The sequence below is a fragment of the Rhineura floridana genome, chromosome 17 (assembly GCF_030035675.1).
Source record: "Rhineura floridana isolate rRhiFlo1 chromosome 17, rRhiFlo1.hap2, whole genome shotgun sequence".
NCBI classification, from domain to species: Eukaryota; Metazoa; Chordata; class Lepidosauria; order Squamata; family Rhineuridae; genus Rhineura; species Rhineura floridana.
The window spans coordinates 2,363,431-2,378,441 of record NC_084496.1 but is presented as its reverse complement, the minus strand read 5'-3'; the positions used below and the strand labels follow the sequence as shown (position 1 = coordinate 2,378,441).

Here is a 15,011-nt window from a genome sequence, read left to right as displayed (position 1 = left end):
TTAGGAAGATAAATCTGTCAGTGGCTACTAACCACAACGGCTATATTCTACCTCCACTATCAAAGGCTGTATTATTTATTATTATTTATTGCATTTTTATATCACCTCTCCTCCAAGGAGGTCAAAGTGGTATACATGGTTTCCCCCTCTCCATTTTAACCTCACAACAACCCTGTGAGGTAGTTTAGGCTGAGAGGCAGTGACTGGCAAAGGTCACCCAGTGAGGGACTCTGAACCCTGGTCTCTCAGGTCCCAGTCTGACCTTCTGACCACTACATCACACTGGCTCATTACAGCTGCTTTGCAAAGTTAAGAAAGGTTTTCGGTCAACCCCATTGTTCTTTGTTATCGCACACATATCCCGCCTTTCTTCCAAGGAGCTCAAGGTGAAATACATGATTCTCCCCCTCTCTGTTTTATCCTCACAACAGCCCTGTGAGGTAGGGAGGTAAGCAGGTGAGTGACTAGCTCAAGGTCACTCAGTGAGCTTCATGGCTGAATGAGAATCTGAATCTTGATCTCCCAAGTCCTAGTCCAGTTCTCTAACCACTACACCATAAGGTTGCCACCTTACTTTCTGGCACAACTCCAGTGACTTTAGTAGCTCTTTTGACTGTAACTTGTTTAAAATTATTTTTAACACTGAACTTTAAATTGTTGTAACCCACCCTGGAACCTGATGGGCAGGCAAGAAATCACATAATTTTTCTGATTTCTTCTATTAATATGCTAATACTAATAATGGTAGTTTCTGAACAGGTGGTAATTCAGCCGATGCAGCTCCCATCAGGCTGATGATACAATAGAGAAGAAAACTGCAGAACGCGAATGTGCAGGCGGCGGCAGCTGCATCAGAAAACGAAGGGACGGCAGCGAAGAGAACCACATTTCCCAGAATCCCTCGGATTTGAAAACGTTCGCGGTCATGGCTCTTGCTGCGCTTGCGCGTTACGCCCCTTCCAGCCTCTTACGCCAAAGTCGACAAACCAGGCCTCCAATCATGCACCGCGCGCGCCGCCAGAGGAGGCTGCGCGTGCGCACTCCTTTTCCGCGCGTGTGTGTTTTTGTCCGCCCTGACCGTGTCCCTCCAGGGAGGAGGCCGCCATTTTGTCCCCCCATCGCTTTCCAGAAGGCCGCTGCGATGCCCGAAGAGCCGGACCAGGATGTGTACCCCGTGCCGCCGAGCCGGACTCCGGCGCCTAACCCTCAGACGTCGATCCCCAACCCGGTCGCCCTCATGGAGAGAATCTTTCACTACGCGGTCGACACGCCGGTCACCGCCTGGAGGGGTGAGAGCGGGGGGCGGGGCCAGAAGCCACGGGGCGGAGCTAGAGCAGGGGGCGGGGCCAGAAGCAACAAGGAGGCAGAGCAGGGGGAGGGGCCAGAAGTCACGGGGCGGAGCTAGAGTAGGTAGCAATAAGGAGGAGCAGGGTTTCAATACAGAGGAGGGGCTTCAATGGCAGAGAGGGAGGGGCCAGGACTTATGGGGAGGGGCTATAAGGGCAAGGGAGGGGCTACAAGCTTACCTGTCTGGTTGCCAGGAGGTGGTTGTCATTCGCTGTGGGCAAGTGGCTGTTTCCAAGCCTCCTGTTGCTGTTGGGGTCCTGAGGATAAGAATGGAGTGGCTCGTATTGCACCTGTGAGTACAATACCCATCAATGCCAGTCATTGGCTGCACTAGGACTGATAGGAGTTGTATATCCTGAGGGCACCAGGTTGGAGAAGGCTGTGATACTGATTGGGACTTATCCTGGCCATTGCATCACACCAGTTCCTAACTCTGATTGCAATCCTAATTTACCTGGGATTAACGCCCATTGAGCGCAAGGGGTCCTTCTCCTGAGTGGGCACGCCTAGAATTGTGCCCTTAACTGTTCCAGCAATAAGAACAAGATCTGATTTTGATTGAACCTGGGAGATTTTTGCAAGTCTCCTTAAGGTTGCAGCGATTGTTATTGCCTTCGTTATTCACGTACAAGTTCAATTAGCCTTTGCTTCTCACTACTTAAAAGATCTCTCTGGTGTATATGCCTTAAAAGTGTCTCTGAATCTTTCACTGCTGCAGAATGGATAGAGCGGCAGCATGCAAAGCACAAGCTTTACTTCTATCACCGAAATTTCCGCCGCGTGCCGGACTACACGGAGTGCTTGGAGGATGACTACATGTGCTTCTATGAAGCAGAGATGCAGTGGAGAAGAGATATGTATGTCTTGTCATTCTGCGGTTGTTGGGGCCTTTTTTAAATCTTTTTCAGTTCCATTCTCTTGCCAAATAATATATTCTGTGAGGGATGCTGCCTGCAGTCTTTTAATGATTAAATCAGGGGTGGGAAACCTCTGACCTGTGGACCAATCTTGGCCTGCCAGGGGGGACCTGTTTGGGCAAGGAGACCATTTTCCCCAAACATCAGCTGAGGAGTGGGAGGGCAGGGTTTGATCCTGCAATGACTGCCTGCCTGCCTGTTCCCAGTAGGGAACATGCAGGATTGTGCACGCAAGGCAGCAGGATTTAATGATCAGCTGATGGGCAGGGGTTGAAGCCCTCTGCAGGAGATTCTTTGCTTCTCCTTTAAGTGAGCAGGCTAGCAGGTGGGCGAGAACACAAAGGAGCCTGTGCAAGGCAGGCTTCTTTTGCCTCTTTAAGCTTGCCTGCTTAAAGGAGAGGTGTGGAGCCGCTTCAAGGATAACTTTTGCAAAGCACTTTAAGACAATTCCCGCACTCCGATTTGAGCCTCCAGGGATGGTCCACCTGTCAAATTTGGCCAGAAACATCTGGAGGACCAGAGTTTGCTCACCTGTGCCCTGAACCAGGTGTGGGGGAACTTTTAGTCCTCCAGATGTTGCTGAACTACAGCTCCCATCGTCTCTGGCCATTGGCCATGATGGCTGGGGCTGATGGGAGTTTTAGTTCAGCAACATCTGGAGGGCCAAAGATTCCTCCCCTAGACGTTTGGTAGCTGATCTAATACTGGAACAGCCTCCTTTCAGGGTTGTGTTGAGTGTTTGTGGTAGATCATTCAGGACAGCCTTCGCCAAGCTGGTGCCCTCATGTGTTGGAATCCAATTTTCCTGGGGCAGAAAGGAGCCATAGTCCAAAACATCCAGAGAGCACCAGGTTGGCGAAGTCTGGCCCAGTTCGAAAGTCTTCACAGAAAAGATAAGTTTTGAAGTGAGTCGCAAGGCAAACACTGCCATGGCACTGGGAGGCAGTTCCAGGCACAAAGGAGAGCAAGGAAGACCGAGTGGGCAGCAGAGATGGAAAACTGAAGGTTATGGGTAGAATATTAGAATTAGGGGTGAGGGGGTAAAAGACTGTGGAGGAGTTTGAACCAAAAGCTTGTGCAAGGGCTCCAGGAATGGACAGGAAGCCAGGGTGAAGTTTTAAGAAGGGGGTGTCACATGGGGTGGTTGACATTTGATGCCTGTTAAATGGGAGAGCAACTTGTCAAGACTGCTTGGTTTTTTGATGCAACGTCTTGACTTAAGTGGAATTTTCTGCAGCCCCCTGTACAGAATTTAAATCCAGGGCCTTAACTAAAGTCTGTATTGCGGCATTCTTCAAGTGTGTGTGTGTGTGTCTCCCCCCCCCCTTTGTTTTCACAGTAAAGTTGATAAAACAATTGTGAGCATCATCCAGCAGAGATTAGGCGCTTGCAGGGTGCAGGAAGGTGCCAACCACAAGCAGAACTGCGCAGGGTTGCTAAAGCAGTTCACAGAGGTGGCCAAGGCCTATCAGGACAGATGTGAGTCTACTTTCAAATTTGCTTACTGTTGTGAAACCCCATTGTAAAAACAATCCGAATTAAATGCTGTGTTCCAGCCTGAGCTCACTCAGGTAGGATTGGGAAGCTTGAGTATAAAAATCCATGAATGAGCACCTTGGCAGTGAGCATGAGATCCGCCACTCTTCGCATTGAGCCTTGAACACTAAAGGCAGACTGGTGCCTTCCAGATGCTGATAGGAAAACTGGGAGTTCAGCAGCTGGAGGGGGCACAGCAAACTGTGTGTTGCTGTTTTCCAAGTCGCTTCAGGACTTGGTGACACAAGGCTGAGCTCCTGCTCTGGGGAGGAGCAGAGGGCCTTGCCATTAAAGTGATATCGTGGCTGGGTGTGTACCTGCACAAAAATACCTGCAAAGCTCAGTCTGACAGTAGTCAAGACTCTTTCTCCCCTTCCGGCAGAGGAAGACAAGGGAAACGCAAATTTTGTCTGGCTAAATGACAAGTGGAACTTGCTCTGGGGTGAGGGTTTTCAATGTCCTCCTGACACTTGGTTACCTTTAAGCATATAGCATTCTTATTTGCTCCTGCCTTCTGGGTAACAAGTTAGTATGCTTTGTATGTAATTCTGCAGCAGGGGGTGATGGTTGCCTTTGCTATCCATCTTGATTCGGCACTGTTTCACAATGTTATCTTAGATGGAGATATTGGCGCCCAGGGCACCGCTCGTGAGTGTTTAATGAAGCAGAAGCATCGGATGATCGCAGAGAGGAAGGCAGCTAAGGCTGCCAAGGCACAAGAGTAAGCGCTGTCTGCAGCGCTTCAACTGGAATGAGCTCCAGATTATTGAACGTATGTGGACTATCCATTGTAGATGGTAAAGCAAAACTATGCCTGTGCTGTTCTCTTAAACTACTGTAAAATGTGCAGGGCAGACTCAAAATGCAGCTTGTGGTGAAAAAAACAATAAAGCTACAAATGCTGTGATCGCCTTTACTTTTGTGAACACAACAGGATGGAGAAATGGGATGTAGCAGAAGCTACAGTGGAGATATTTGAAAAATGGCAGGACGCGTTTACCTTTTTGAATAGCAGTTGGAAATTAAAAATGGTCTCTTAGAGATCATTTCTGCCAGGGTTGGTATAGAGTACCTTCTCTAGGGACATGGCTTTGTGTGTGTATATGGAGTGGTCTTGACGTGTGTGATGTGAAAGTAACAATCTTAAAGTAATTTCTGTAGACCTATTATCTAAGCCTGCAATTTTGAACTAATTTCCTTGGCAGAATACAAAAGGTATGCAGCTTTGTCATAGGCCTCAGGTTGGTGAACCGTGCTCAAAAAACTCAACCATAGCCTCATTGGGCAGTGAAGTTGCAGTTATTCAAACAATTAAGGGGACTGGGCCCTTCCTTGCAGATTAGAAAATAAACTAGTTTAGCAATTAACCACACTTACCGATGGCAGAATACAAATGGACAAGATAGAACACTGGTAAATTGCTGGATGATTTGCACTACAATTCAAGCCTGATAAGAAGACTCCATTATGCTGTTTGCAGCCTTTGCCTACCTACTGACTGGGGTTGATGGCAGTTGTGATGCAAAACATCTGGACGCCCACAGGCTGGAGCCCCTAAAGTCTGTCTATGCCTTATGAAAAAATAATCCATCCCATGAATATATTTTCTATATGTACACACATTTTAACTTTTGAAAATGTTGCAGAGTGTAGCAATTACCTTCCGCATATGATTTTTAAAAGGATTAGACAAACTCATGGACAGGGACCAACAGCTTGAAATTAAGTTTCTTAATAGGATTGTGTCTATCTAAAATACCAGGGATAAAAAAGTGCCAGTTATTGTCATGATGTACTACTCTTGAATCTCAAAAGGAGCATCTAGCTGTGGTCTGTTGAAGCAATACACTTAACTGGCCCTTTCAGGTGATCTAGCAAGAATCCAACTAGGGAGAAGAACCAAAGAACGACCCAAGAAAGTCCTCAGCGGCAGAACAGGCAGAGGATAACAATGTGTACATTACAACGGCTGTGAAGGCGGATGAAGTCTGCAGCAGATAAGACTTCCAATCGTCATGGCATCCATGCCATTAGATCAAAGCCTTTTTCTGTCAAGATTGTGTGTTGATCGTTGTGCGCCGATCTCCCCACATAAAACAAATTCACACACAGGCATCTTCCAACTAAACATGGCTACTGTAATGTCACCTCAAGGATCTTCCCCCACCATCCTCAGAGGTCTGAGCACACCCCCCCATGTGAATTCTACAAGAAGTGACTTTTATCTACAAATACGTGAAGCTTGTGCACATGCTTTATTACTTGGGGGGGGCAGTGCCCAGAGCTCTGGGTCAAAGAAGTTTAAAGATGGTAACCTCTTAGAATGCTGCTCAGGAGCTCATGAACTATCCTCTATACTGTCTACTTGGTAACAATATATTAAAAGAGTTATAGACAGTAATGGAGAATAAGGCTACCAGTAGCTACTGGCCACGCCGGCTGTTGTCTACCTCCGCTACCACAGTATGCTGGTGAGAGTTGCTGTCACATTCGGGCCCTGTTGTGGGCTTCCCATGGGGACATCTGGTGGACTGGGTGCATGTTGGCCTGATCCAGCACTCGGGCTTTTCTGATTTTTTTATGCTTCTTTTGAAGGCTCCAATGTCCTATAACTCATCCAACAACAAATACCAGACATTTGTGAGACTGGTTTAGAAATCACTTGGTCGCTTTATTTTTAATGCACAGAATCTTTTATGTAGTTGCCACAGCCGCCGCCTGGGTTCTCTGCACAGCCACTCTGGCAGCATGGGTCTTTGCCAGATGATCAGTGAACTCCTGGAAAGGAGGAGAGAACAGAACCTGAGCACACTCTATGAAGCGTCTCTGAAGCCCACTGCCCCTGGTGGTCAGTTTGAAGCAGTCAAAGCTGCTAATTGCAGCTAGAACCCCCCCCCCCAAAAAAGAAAGAAAATGCTGGCAGGGGAGGGATTCAACAGCAGATTCATGATTTAAGCTGATACACAAGGGAAGGGGGTTAACTTTAGCCCATGTTCTAGTTTGTTGTTCCCCTCCCCCCAAGTCAACAACAGAGGGACAGAATCAGATGATAAACCCAATTCTCAAAGACATCTTAAATTTATGCCCCAATTCTCAGTGGCGCTTTTACCTGATAAGGTGACTTGGTAAACACAGTCTCCTTCCAGAGATCAGGGGTCAGGTAACTGTAGGTCTTGGAGATGGCATCAAAGGTGGCCTTGGCTAGAACAAAAAGATCACAGGTCACAAGAGGCTAAGCAGGAGGAACTAAAAGCAGTCACTCTTACTGGGAAAATGAATCACTTGCCCATACAGTATATTAACTTGTCGAGCCTGAAAAGGAACAGGGAGACCACTTCATCAAATCTCACTGCCGTGCAAATACAAACCCACTTGCTTTCCCTCTCGAAAAACGACAGCTGTGCCACTTGAATCAGGCACAACTGAGCAGAGCTGAGAGAGTTTTAACAGAACGCATCCCAGAAAACAGTACTTGCTGTACGTGGTACAGCAGCTGTGCCTCCCATGAGCCCTGCAGTCCAACAAACCATCTGGAAGGCACCAGTGTGGGGAAGGCTGTAGCTTTTTCCCTCACCTCCCCACCCAATAAAGGTTTGTCCAAATATAGATGTGGGAGTTTCTTCTCCAGGGAAAGGTTTGTGCCTCTGTGGTAGAACACCTGCTTTGCATGCAGAAGGTCCCAGGTTCAATCCCCGATGGCATCTCCAGGTAGGGCTGGGAGAGAACCCTCCCTGAAAACCTGGAGAGCTGCTGCCAGTCAGTGTTGACAATACTGAGTTAGATTGACCAATGGTCTAACTCAGTATAAGACAGCTTCCAGCACAGATATCTTTGCTTTTCAGGCAAATTATCTGCAATGCTGTAATAGGGTCCATGCCGCTGTGCTGCCATTTCTCAAGACAGGACCAAGTAAAGTAGACGGGGAAAAACAAACATACCAAAGTTGCCTAAGGTGGCCGTGCAACCTCTCGCTGAAGTGTAACAGTCATCAATGCCAGCCATCATCAGCAGTTTCTTGGGAACTGGGGCAGACACAATTCCAGTACCACGAGGCGCAGGGATGAGGCGCACCAAGACAGACCCACAACGGCCTGTTACCTGAAACAAAGCCAGTTTTGCATGCTAAGTACCCCTGCTTCACAAAATGTGGCTAGCCTAATTCAAAGACCAACCTGAAATCCCCAGCACTGGTTTCCCAAAGTGCAAGCATTACCTTGCATGGCACAGTGTGAGGCTTGCCGATCTTGTTCCCCCAGTAGCCTCGCCTCACCGGCACGATGGACAGCTTTGCCAGAATGATGGCCCCGCGAATCGCTGTGGCAACTTCTTTGGAGCATTTGACCCCAAGGCCAACATGGCCATTGTAGTCACCGATGGCAACAAAGGCCTGAACAGGAGAACGAGAGAAGATCCGTCAGCTGTGCAGCTGAGATGCCAGCACCCCTTTACTGTAGCCAGAACACACACATACCCGGCCAACTTTTAGCCTTTAAAGAACAGGCATTCCTGAAGAAAACAGCTATTAATACTGAGCAGCAACCATTCGAGCAGTGAGTGGCATTCAACGTCAGTCCTACTTAAAGCAGACCCATCCAACTTAATAGAAATGACTAACTTAAGTCCATGGGTCTCCTCTGAGGAGGACTTAGATGGACATAATCCAAAATATTTATGACAATTCATCAGCTTAGAATCCAGTTGTCTAAATCAGCATTCCCCAACCTGGTGCCCTCCAGACGTTGCAGACTGCAACTCTCATCGGCCCAAGCCAGCATGGTCAATAGTCAGGTTATTGGAGCTGTAGTCCAGCAACATCTGAAGGACCCAATGTCTTGTGATCCTACTAGTGGCAGGCTAGTGCTCTGGCCTTTTCCTCTCTTGCCAAAGAGCCTGCCTCAGTTGGGGGCTGCTAAGTCACCAGTGCCCCTGCATTGGAGGTGATTAGCTCAGAGACTCAGCAAGGCTTGGAAAAAAGCATCCCTTGCATCAGCTCACAAACCAGTCCTGGGCTTTCCTCCCTCTGGTACTCAGATTACGAACTCATGCAGAAACACAGGTGAGAGGTCCTCTGACAAGCTAACTCCTGCAACCCTGGCACGCTCAAAAACTAACACTTCAGGGCCAGGCTGAGTAAATCTCCCAGAGAACAAGTGTGCCACTGGCTCCGAGCAGTTTTGGGGACTTCTGGATTTGTGTCTTGCATATACGTAGATACAAAACGTTACCTTGAACCTGGTGCGCTGACCAGCCCGGGTTTGTTTCTGAACTGGCATGATCTTCAAAACCTCATCCTTCAGAGAGGAGCCCAGGAAAAAGTCAATGATTTCAGACTCCTGTAAAGTCAACATTAACTGATGAGTATCTCTAGGTTTCAATCAGTGAGCATAAATTGACTGTACAAGACCTGCCATGTCAGACCAAGGGTGTATCCCAACCCTCCAGTGAAAGGTGGGTAGGGCTCACCTATCATCTAACATCACCATAAGAACGTATGTCCCAGGCTGTGGTCTGAAGGCACCTAAGGCCAGCTCCCTGCTGAAGCTAAGCAGGATCAGGTTTGGTCAGTGCCTGGATGGGAGACTGCCTGGGAACTATATGTAAGGGTATAAATGTAATAAATAATAACATGACTGGCACAGACAGCAAGCCCTGCTTGCCAAAGAAAAATTGGGAGCACATTTTAAGGTGCCCGGTTGTTGCTTTGCAGCCATGTCTTTACCATCCCCGCACCAGCCATTGCATATGACATCCCCAGGGAAGCCCATAAGCAGGGTGTTGAGGCAACTGACATCTCCCATTGCTACTGCCCAGCTATCATGTCTAGCAGCCATTGGCTGACCTCTCCTCCTCAAGAGGGACCACAGCACCTGCTCTCTATGCAGAAAGTTCCAAGTTCATTCCCTGGAATCTCCACATATGGCTGGGAATGCCCCCAGCCTGAAACCCGGATAGCTGCTGCCATTTAAGAGTAGAGACTAGTTGGACCAATCATCCATCCTTTGAAAGTCAGTCTAAGGCAGCAATCATCACATCTCGTGACAGCAAATTCCACCAACTAATGATGCCCTCTGTGAAGAAGTCTTCCCTTTTGCCTGCCTTGAATTTTCTGCTAATTGGTGTAGTTGGACAACCTGTTACAAGGAAAAGCTTTTATTTTCTGTATCATGTGATAAACTTCTACCAAGCAGCTTCTCCTCAGTAAACCCCAAGTGGAAATCGCTGCAAATCGTTCAGTCCTGAGAAACGCTGTAGAGCCCCTAGAGCAAATACCTTGATTGGAAGGGAAAAAAGGTAAATCTCTTCCAGAGACTTGATTTTCATATCCTTGACCAGGCGACCAAGTTTGGTGACTGGAATCCACTGTAAAAAAGCAAATCAGTTCAAGCCACCTAAACACTGTACAGCAACATCTCTTTAATATATACAAGCAACACAGTCTTTCATCTACAAGTTGCAAACTGGGGGAGGAAGAGAGAATGCCAAAATAATAGTAACCAAACCTCTCAACTTTGCTAGTTTTCTATCTGCAAGCTGTCCTGGTTGGGGCTTCTTTTTCTAAAAGTAGTTCAAAGTACTTCTCACCTTTCATCTGCCTTCTAACCATATTCTACAGTCTTCTAAATGCTTAAATAAAGGAGGCAGAGCTAAGATGATTTGGTCTCTTTAGGACTCCGGCAGAACATTTATAAGACACTGAATTGGGTTGAAATTCTAGCTCAAAGAGTGCACTCCCTAGGAATGACCTCAAGAAGTAATAGAGGCCTGCCAAATAAATTAATAATGACATATTATTAAGTCATTAATTTAATAACAGTTCAGCAACCGGTATCACTTAGACCGCACAGAGCTAAGGCCAGATCCATTTGGTAACAGCATTTGGTTAACCCTATGGAACGCCCTGCATTGGGGACCAAGCCTTAAAGACGTTCTGGACTACAATTCCCATCAGCCTCAGCTAGCGCAGATTGGTGAAGGTTACTTTAAAGACACCAACAGTTGATTCCAACTCACTTCTTTGTCTTCAGCCTTGCCTCCTCGAGCTCCACGGCCCCGTCCACGGCCTCTGCCACGACCCCGACCCCGGCCTCTGCCCCCACTGCCAAAGCCTCCACGAAAGCCTCCCCTGGCAGCTCCTCCTCCTCCACCACCACCTCCAGCTCCTCCTGCCCCTCCCGCAGCACCGGCGTCGTCCGCCATTTGCTGTGAAAACAAAGCACACAAAACATTTTAGTGCATTGAGCCCAAGGCATCAAGGACGACAGGCAAAAGAAACAGAAGGAAACTACAGAAAATATTCTTTCTACTCTCAAGCAGCAAGTAGAACTATATAAACATGATCACATTTGCAATTTGATCCAGTTACATACGGCTAGGAAAAAACTTTAAAAGCTTTTTTTTGTATGCCAGATCCAATTTTTAGCCTGGGCAATGATAGAATTTTATCAAAATTCACAAACGCTAATGCCAAAAAGGTTAGATACCCCAGATTTTACAGCTAATTTAGTAGCTACCATGCCACCATTCTTTAGTTGTTATGACGTTAAATTTATTACGCCATATAACATGATTTTAAAATGGCAGAAGAAGACCACAGAAGAATAACTAAAGGATAGCAACCCTACATTAAAGGCACTACAATTAAGATTAGACCTCCAGTTTAATCCATAGGATCCAGCTACACAGCCCATAAACCAGTTTGCACAATTAGGAGTGCAAAAGAATTAAGCACCGAACGTGATGGATGCCACAGTCCTGCTACAGACAGCCACACATATTTCACAGCCTTGCCCTGGTCTCCTGTAAAAACCATCCTCCCATAATAACTTCACTCCTATTAGGGAAGAAACCCAAACCTTTCTCTGCTCACCCTAGGCCTGGTGGAAATCTGGCCATTATTCCTGTTAACTCCCTCTTACCGGCCAGTCAAATTGCAAAGTAAGGAAACGAAAAATGATAAAAAAGTTACTGCTTACGACTAAAAACCAAATAAGCCAATTGTATTGTATGTTACAATAAATTACACAGCTTTCAGCAAACGCTCCTATTATTCAGGGTGACATTTTTGCAGCCTTTTGCCCGGCCAAATTAGATTTCTCCTTTGGAAATCTGCAGCAACACCTTAAATTCACATGAAGAGACACATCCCAGTCAAGCACCAGCATCCAGCCGCCACGTGCTGCTTGGGCTGTACCATTTCAAGTTTGGGCTGTACCACTTTAGGCTGAAAGTTCCAATGGCATCCCCTAACATGCTAAATTTCTGCATGCAAGGAATTCAGTTGTTGTTTAGAAGGGAACCAGCCTTCACATGCTTTCTGAGATGGCACAGCCCAATTTCCTTGCCTTTCAACCAACCTCGGCTTTGAACTAGGCCTCGGACTGGCACTCAGCCCCAACCCTACATCTGAAGTGCAAAACAAACAAAAAAATCCCTTCCTCCCAAGACACGGAAACCCGTCCCAACCCCCCCGGGGTGGGTTCGACCAAACCCGGGCCCCAGACAAACCCGATTACGACGGATTCCCACGCCTCCCCTACCACACGCAAAAAAACAAGCCACCTCACTTACGTGTTCTAAAGTAGAAGGCCGAGAGCTCGCGGAGAAGGCTATTTATGCGTCGCACATCTCGCGAGATGTGCCTCCTCGCGCGATACGTGCAAGTGACCTAATGGGCAGGCGTAAGAGCTGGAAGCGGGAACCCCGGATCGAGCGTGATTAAGAACACCAACTCTATAAAAGGTCCGACGGGCGGTAGGGAAGCACAGAGTCTTCGCCGACAGGTAAGGGAGTGCTTGGTGGAAAGAGAAGAAGGGGGCAGGTGGTGCAGGTTATACAGAAAAGTATTAGCTAAATTTAAAGTACGAGATGTTTTTGTTTTAGGCTGCAGTGCATTTAAGCACTACATCTCCCAGCTTGCTCCTTCTCATTGCCCATAAGGGGTGGTTAGGCCTGGGGCGCAAGGGATTCTGGGGGTTGTAGTGTCTCCGTTTCCTTGACCACATGGCAGGCTTTTGTAGCAGGCTTTTTCTCGGGGCTCGATCCCAGCACTCCAATCCCGGTGCGGGAAGGAGGGAAGAGTCTCCAAGCTTCGCTCCCGAGGAAGGGCGCGAAGATCTGCACCGTCCGTCCCGCGCAGAAGTCCGCAAACGGGCTTTCGCGGCTTGTCGGCCACTACGCACATGAATGGTGTAACGTCTGAAGGGAGGCGCGGGAGAGACGCCGGCAGAATCGCCTCGATCGCAGGCCAGTGGCCTGAGTGGGGATTCGAACCCAGGTCTCAGCCCCACATTCCAACCACTGCATCACATTGCTCTGCGTAACGAGCAGATGCTTGGCAGAGCCTTTGTCACCCTTCCTCAAGAACGGCCTATATCTTGGTTTGGATTTTTGAACACATTTAATTATTTTGAAATGAAAAGTGAGGGGATCTTGCTTTGAATGTGAGAAAGTGGCCAGCCGGGTAGGCAGCCTTGGCGTTGGGGCTGGCTTTCGGTCTCTGGTTCCCCGTGCCTAACTTCAAGCTTTGAGCAGTTTTGCTCTGGGGGTTGTTTGCGTTCTTGCCTTTAAGATTCCCTATTGTGCCTACAAGTTATTCCGGGCCCTGTCTGAAAATCATCTCTGGTCTCCTTCAGTGGCCTTGGGTGAGATAACGGTGCCCACAGCAAAGGGAGCATTAAGCTTATTGCCCTTAAGCACTGCGCATGGGCAATAAAACCCATGCTCCTATATGCCCCGTGCGTGGGAGGAGCCACACAACAGGCTTTTGTTGTACTGTGACATTGCTTCGAGATGCTTCATTGGAAGTGATCCATAAAGGAAATTAATAATAATAATAAGCTTTACAGAAGGAAGGCTACAAATCAAAGCTCAGGATGCAAACCTCTTGTTTCTTTTCCACAGGCAAGATCTGCATTGGCATTCTGCTGGCTTCTGAAGACCAGGCGTTCTATAGCATTTTTTGGGTTTGCTTTTTGATTTAATGATACGTTGCTTATTTTTTTAGCCTGCACACCGTGTAAGGAATATAATAGTAACCAGTATATGGATGCTTTTAAATAAATAATGTATTTTAATGATTGTGGCTTTTTATTTTTACTTTGCTAATGAGACTGTGTTGTGCATTTTACTTATGGGTGTTTATATTTTAGTGCTTGTGTCATGGGTTTTTTATCCTTGTAAACTGCTTAGGAGCCTATTTTGGCATTAAGCAGTATATAATTCAACTAGGCTGTAATCCAATACACACTTACCTGAGAGTAAGGCCTGGTTAACCCAATGGAGGTTACTTCTTCTGAGTAGATATGTACTGCATTGCAGCTTTAGCAATAACGTACTCTGAAAAAGGGTCACATGCTGCAGAATCTTAAAGGTCCATGTATCTTTTACTTTAAAAAAGATTCCTGTTTCACAGTGGAGATTAACCAGTTTTACAAGGTTAATGCAAGAGTTTGGGGCATATGGTATACCTGGCTTTTAAGTCACAAGACACAAACAAAAACATTGGTTCTCTCTCTTCATCACTTGGGAGTCTCTGAGTAAGAAGAAAAAGCAAGGTGTAATCGTTCTAAATAAAATATGACAAACATATGAATATGTTTCTTTGGTTTGGGGCTATTGCATATAAAAAAGGTAAAGGTGTCCCCGCACTTGTAGTGCGAGTCATTTCCGACTCTTAGGGTGACGTCTTGTGACGTTTACTAGGCAGACTGTATATATGGGGTGGGATTGCCAGTTCCGTTCCCGGCCTTTCTTTACCCCCCAGCATAGGCCGGGTACTCATTTTACCGACCACGGATGGATGGAAGGCTGAGTGGACCTCGACCCCTTTTACCGGAGATTCAACTTCCTCCTTTCGTTGGAATTGAACTTTGGCCGTGAGCAGAGCTTCGGCTGCGTTACTGCTGCTTACCACTCTGTGCCATGGATATAGCAGCATTTTAAAGAGACTTCTCTCCCAGATTGTGCTGTCTGATCCTGTACATAAGATGAGGAAACTTTTTTCCAGCTGAGGGCTACATTCCCTTCTGGGCAGTCTTTGGGGGCGGGGCAGAGGGGAAAATTGGTGCAGGAGTAGGTGTTCATTTCCTATTTGTACAGTAGGCTAGTTTCTACACACACACACTCCTCTGTCCTCCATCTGGACAAGTAAGCGGGAAACATTCCAGCCAGGCAAGAATATACATGTAGGGTGCAAACCAGGGCTTGTGGGTG

General features: G+C 47.2%; 2 protein-coding genes and 1 non-coding gene across 3 annotated transcripts; 2 read left to right on the top strand and 1 right to left on the bottom strand.

Moving 5' to 3' along the window:
- Positions 1–996: 996 nt before the first annotated feature.
- Positions 997–4,707, top strand: NDUFB10 (NADH:ubiquinone oxidoreductase subunit B10). The gene is made up of 4 exons (XM_061599152.1): positions 997–1,289; positions 2,066–2,204; positions 3,604–3,743; positions 4,419–4,707. The coding sequence occupies exons 1-4, from the start codon at positions 1,001–1,003 to the stop codon at positions 4,523–4,525; spliced, it is 675 nt and encodes a 224-aa protein (XP_061455136.1). The 5' UTR covers positions 997–1,000; the 3' UTR covers positions 4,526–4,707.
- Positions 4,708–6,450: 1,743 nt separating this feature from the next.
- RPS2 (ribosomal protein S2) lies at positions 6,451–11,012 on the bottom strand. Its single transcript, XM_061599767.1, has 7 exons — positions 10,812–11,012; positions 10,071–10,160; positions 9,026–9,133; positions 8,014–8,187; positions 7,739–7,898; positions 6,910–7,001; positions 6,451–6,578 (listed from the first exon to the last, which is right to left on the bottom strand). The coding sequence occupies exons 1-7, from the start codon at positions 10,995–10,997 to the stop codon at positions 6,495–6,497; spliced, it is 894 nt and encodes a 297-aa protein (XP_061455751.1). The 5' UTR covers positions 10,998–11,012; the 3' UTR covers positions 6,451–6,494.
- Positions 11,013–13,400: 2,388 nt separating this feature from the next.
- On the top strand, positions 13,401–13,531 carry LOC133372148 (small nucleolar RNA ACA64). Its single transcript, XR_009759460.1, has one exon. It is a non-coding gene; the product is annotated as a small nucleolar RNA ACA64 (small nucleolar RNA).
- Positions 13,532–15,011: the final 1,480 nt, after the last annotated feature.

Bases quoted from the DNA above. Each gene is read 5' to 3' on its own strand.
- RPS2 (XM_061599767.1), bottom strand. From the start codon at position 10,997: ATGGCGGACGACGCCGGTGCTGCGGGAGGGGCAGGAGGAGCTGGAGGT. The intron at 10,161-10,811 runs GTGAGTTGGAAT...GCTTTTTTACAG, and splicing joins GCAAGGCTGAAGACAAAGAA to TGGATTCCAGTCACCAAACT. The intron at 7,002-7,738 runs GTATGTTTGTTT...TTTTTGTTCTAG, and splicing joins GGCCACCTTAGGCAACTTTG to CCAAGGCCACCTTTGATGCC.
- NDUFB10 (XM_061599152.1), top strand. From the start codon at position 1,001: ATGCACCGCGCGCGCCGCCAGAGGAGGCTGCGCGTGCGCACTCCTTTT. The intron at 1,290-2,065 runs GTGAGAGCGGGG...TCACTGCTGCAG, and splicing joins GCCGGTCACCGCCTGGAGGG to AATGGATAGAGCGGCAGCAT. The intron at 3,744-4,418 runs GTGAGTCTACTT...ATGTTATCTTAG, and splicing joins CAAGGCCTATCAGGACAGAT to ATGGAGATATTGGCGCCCAG.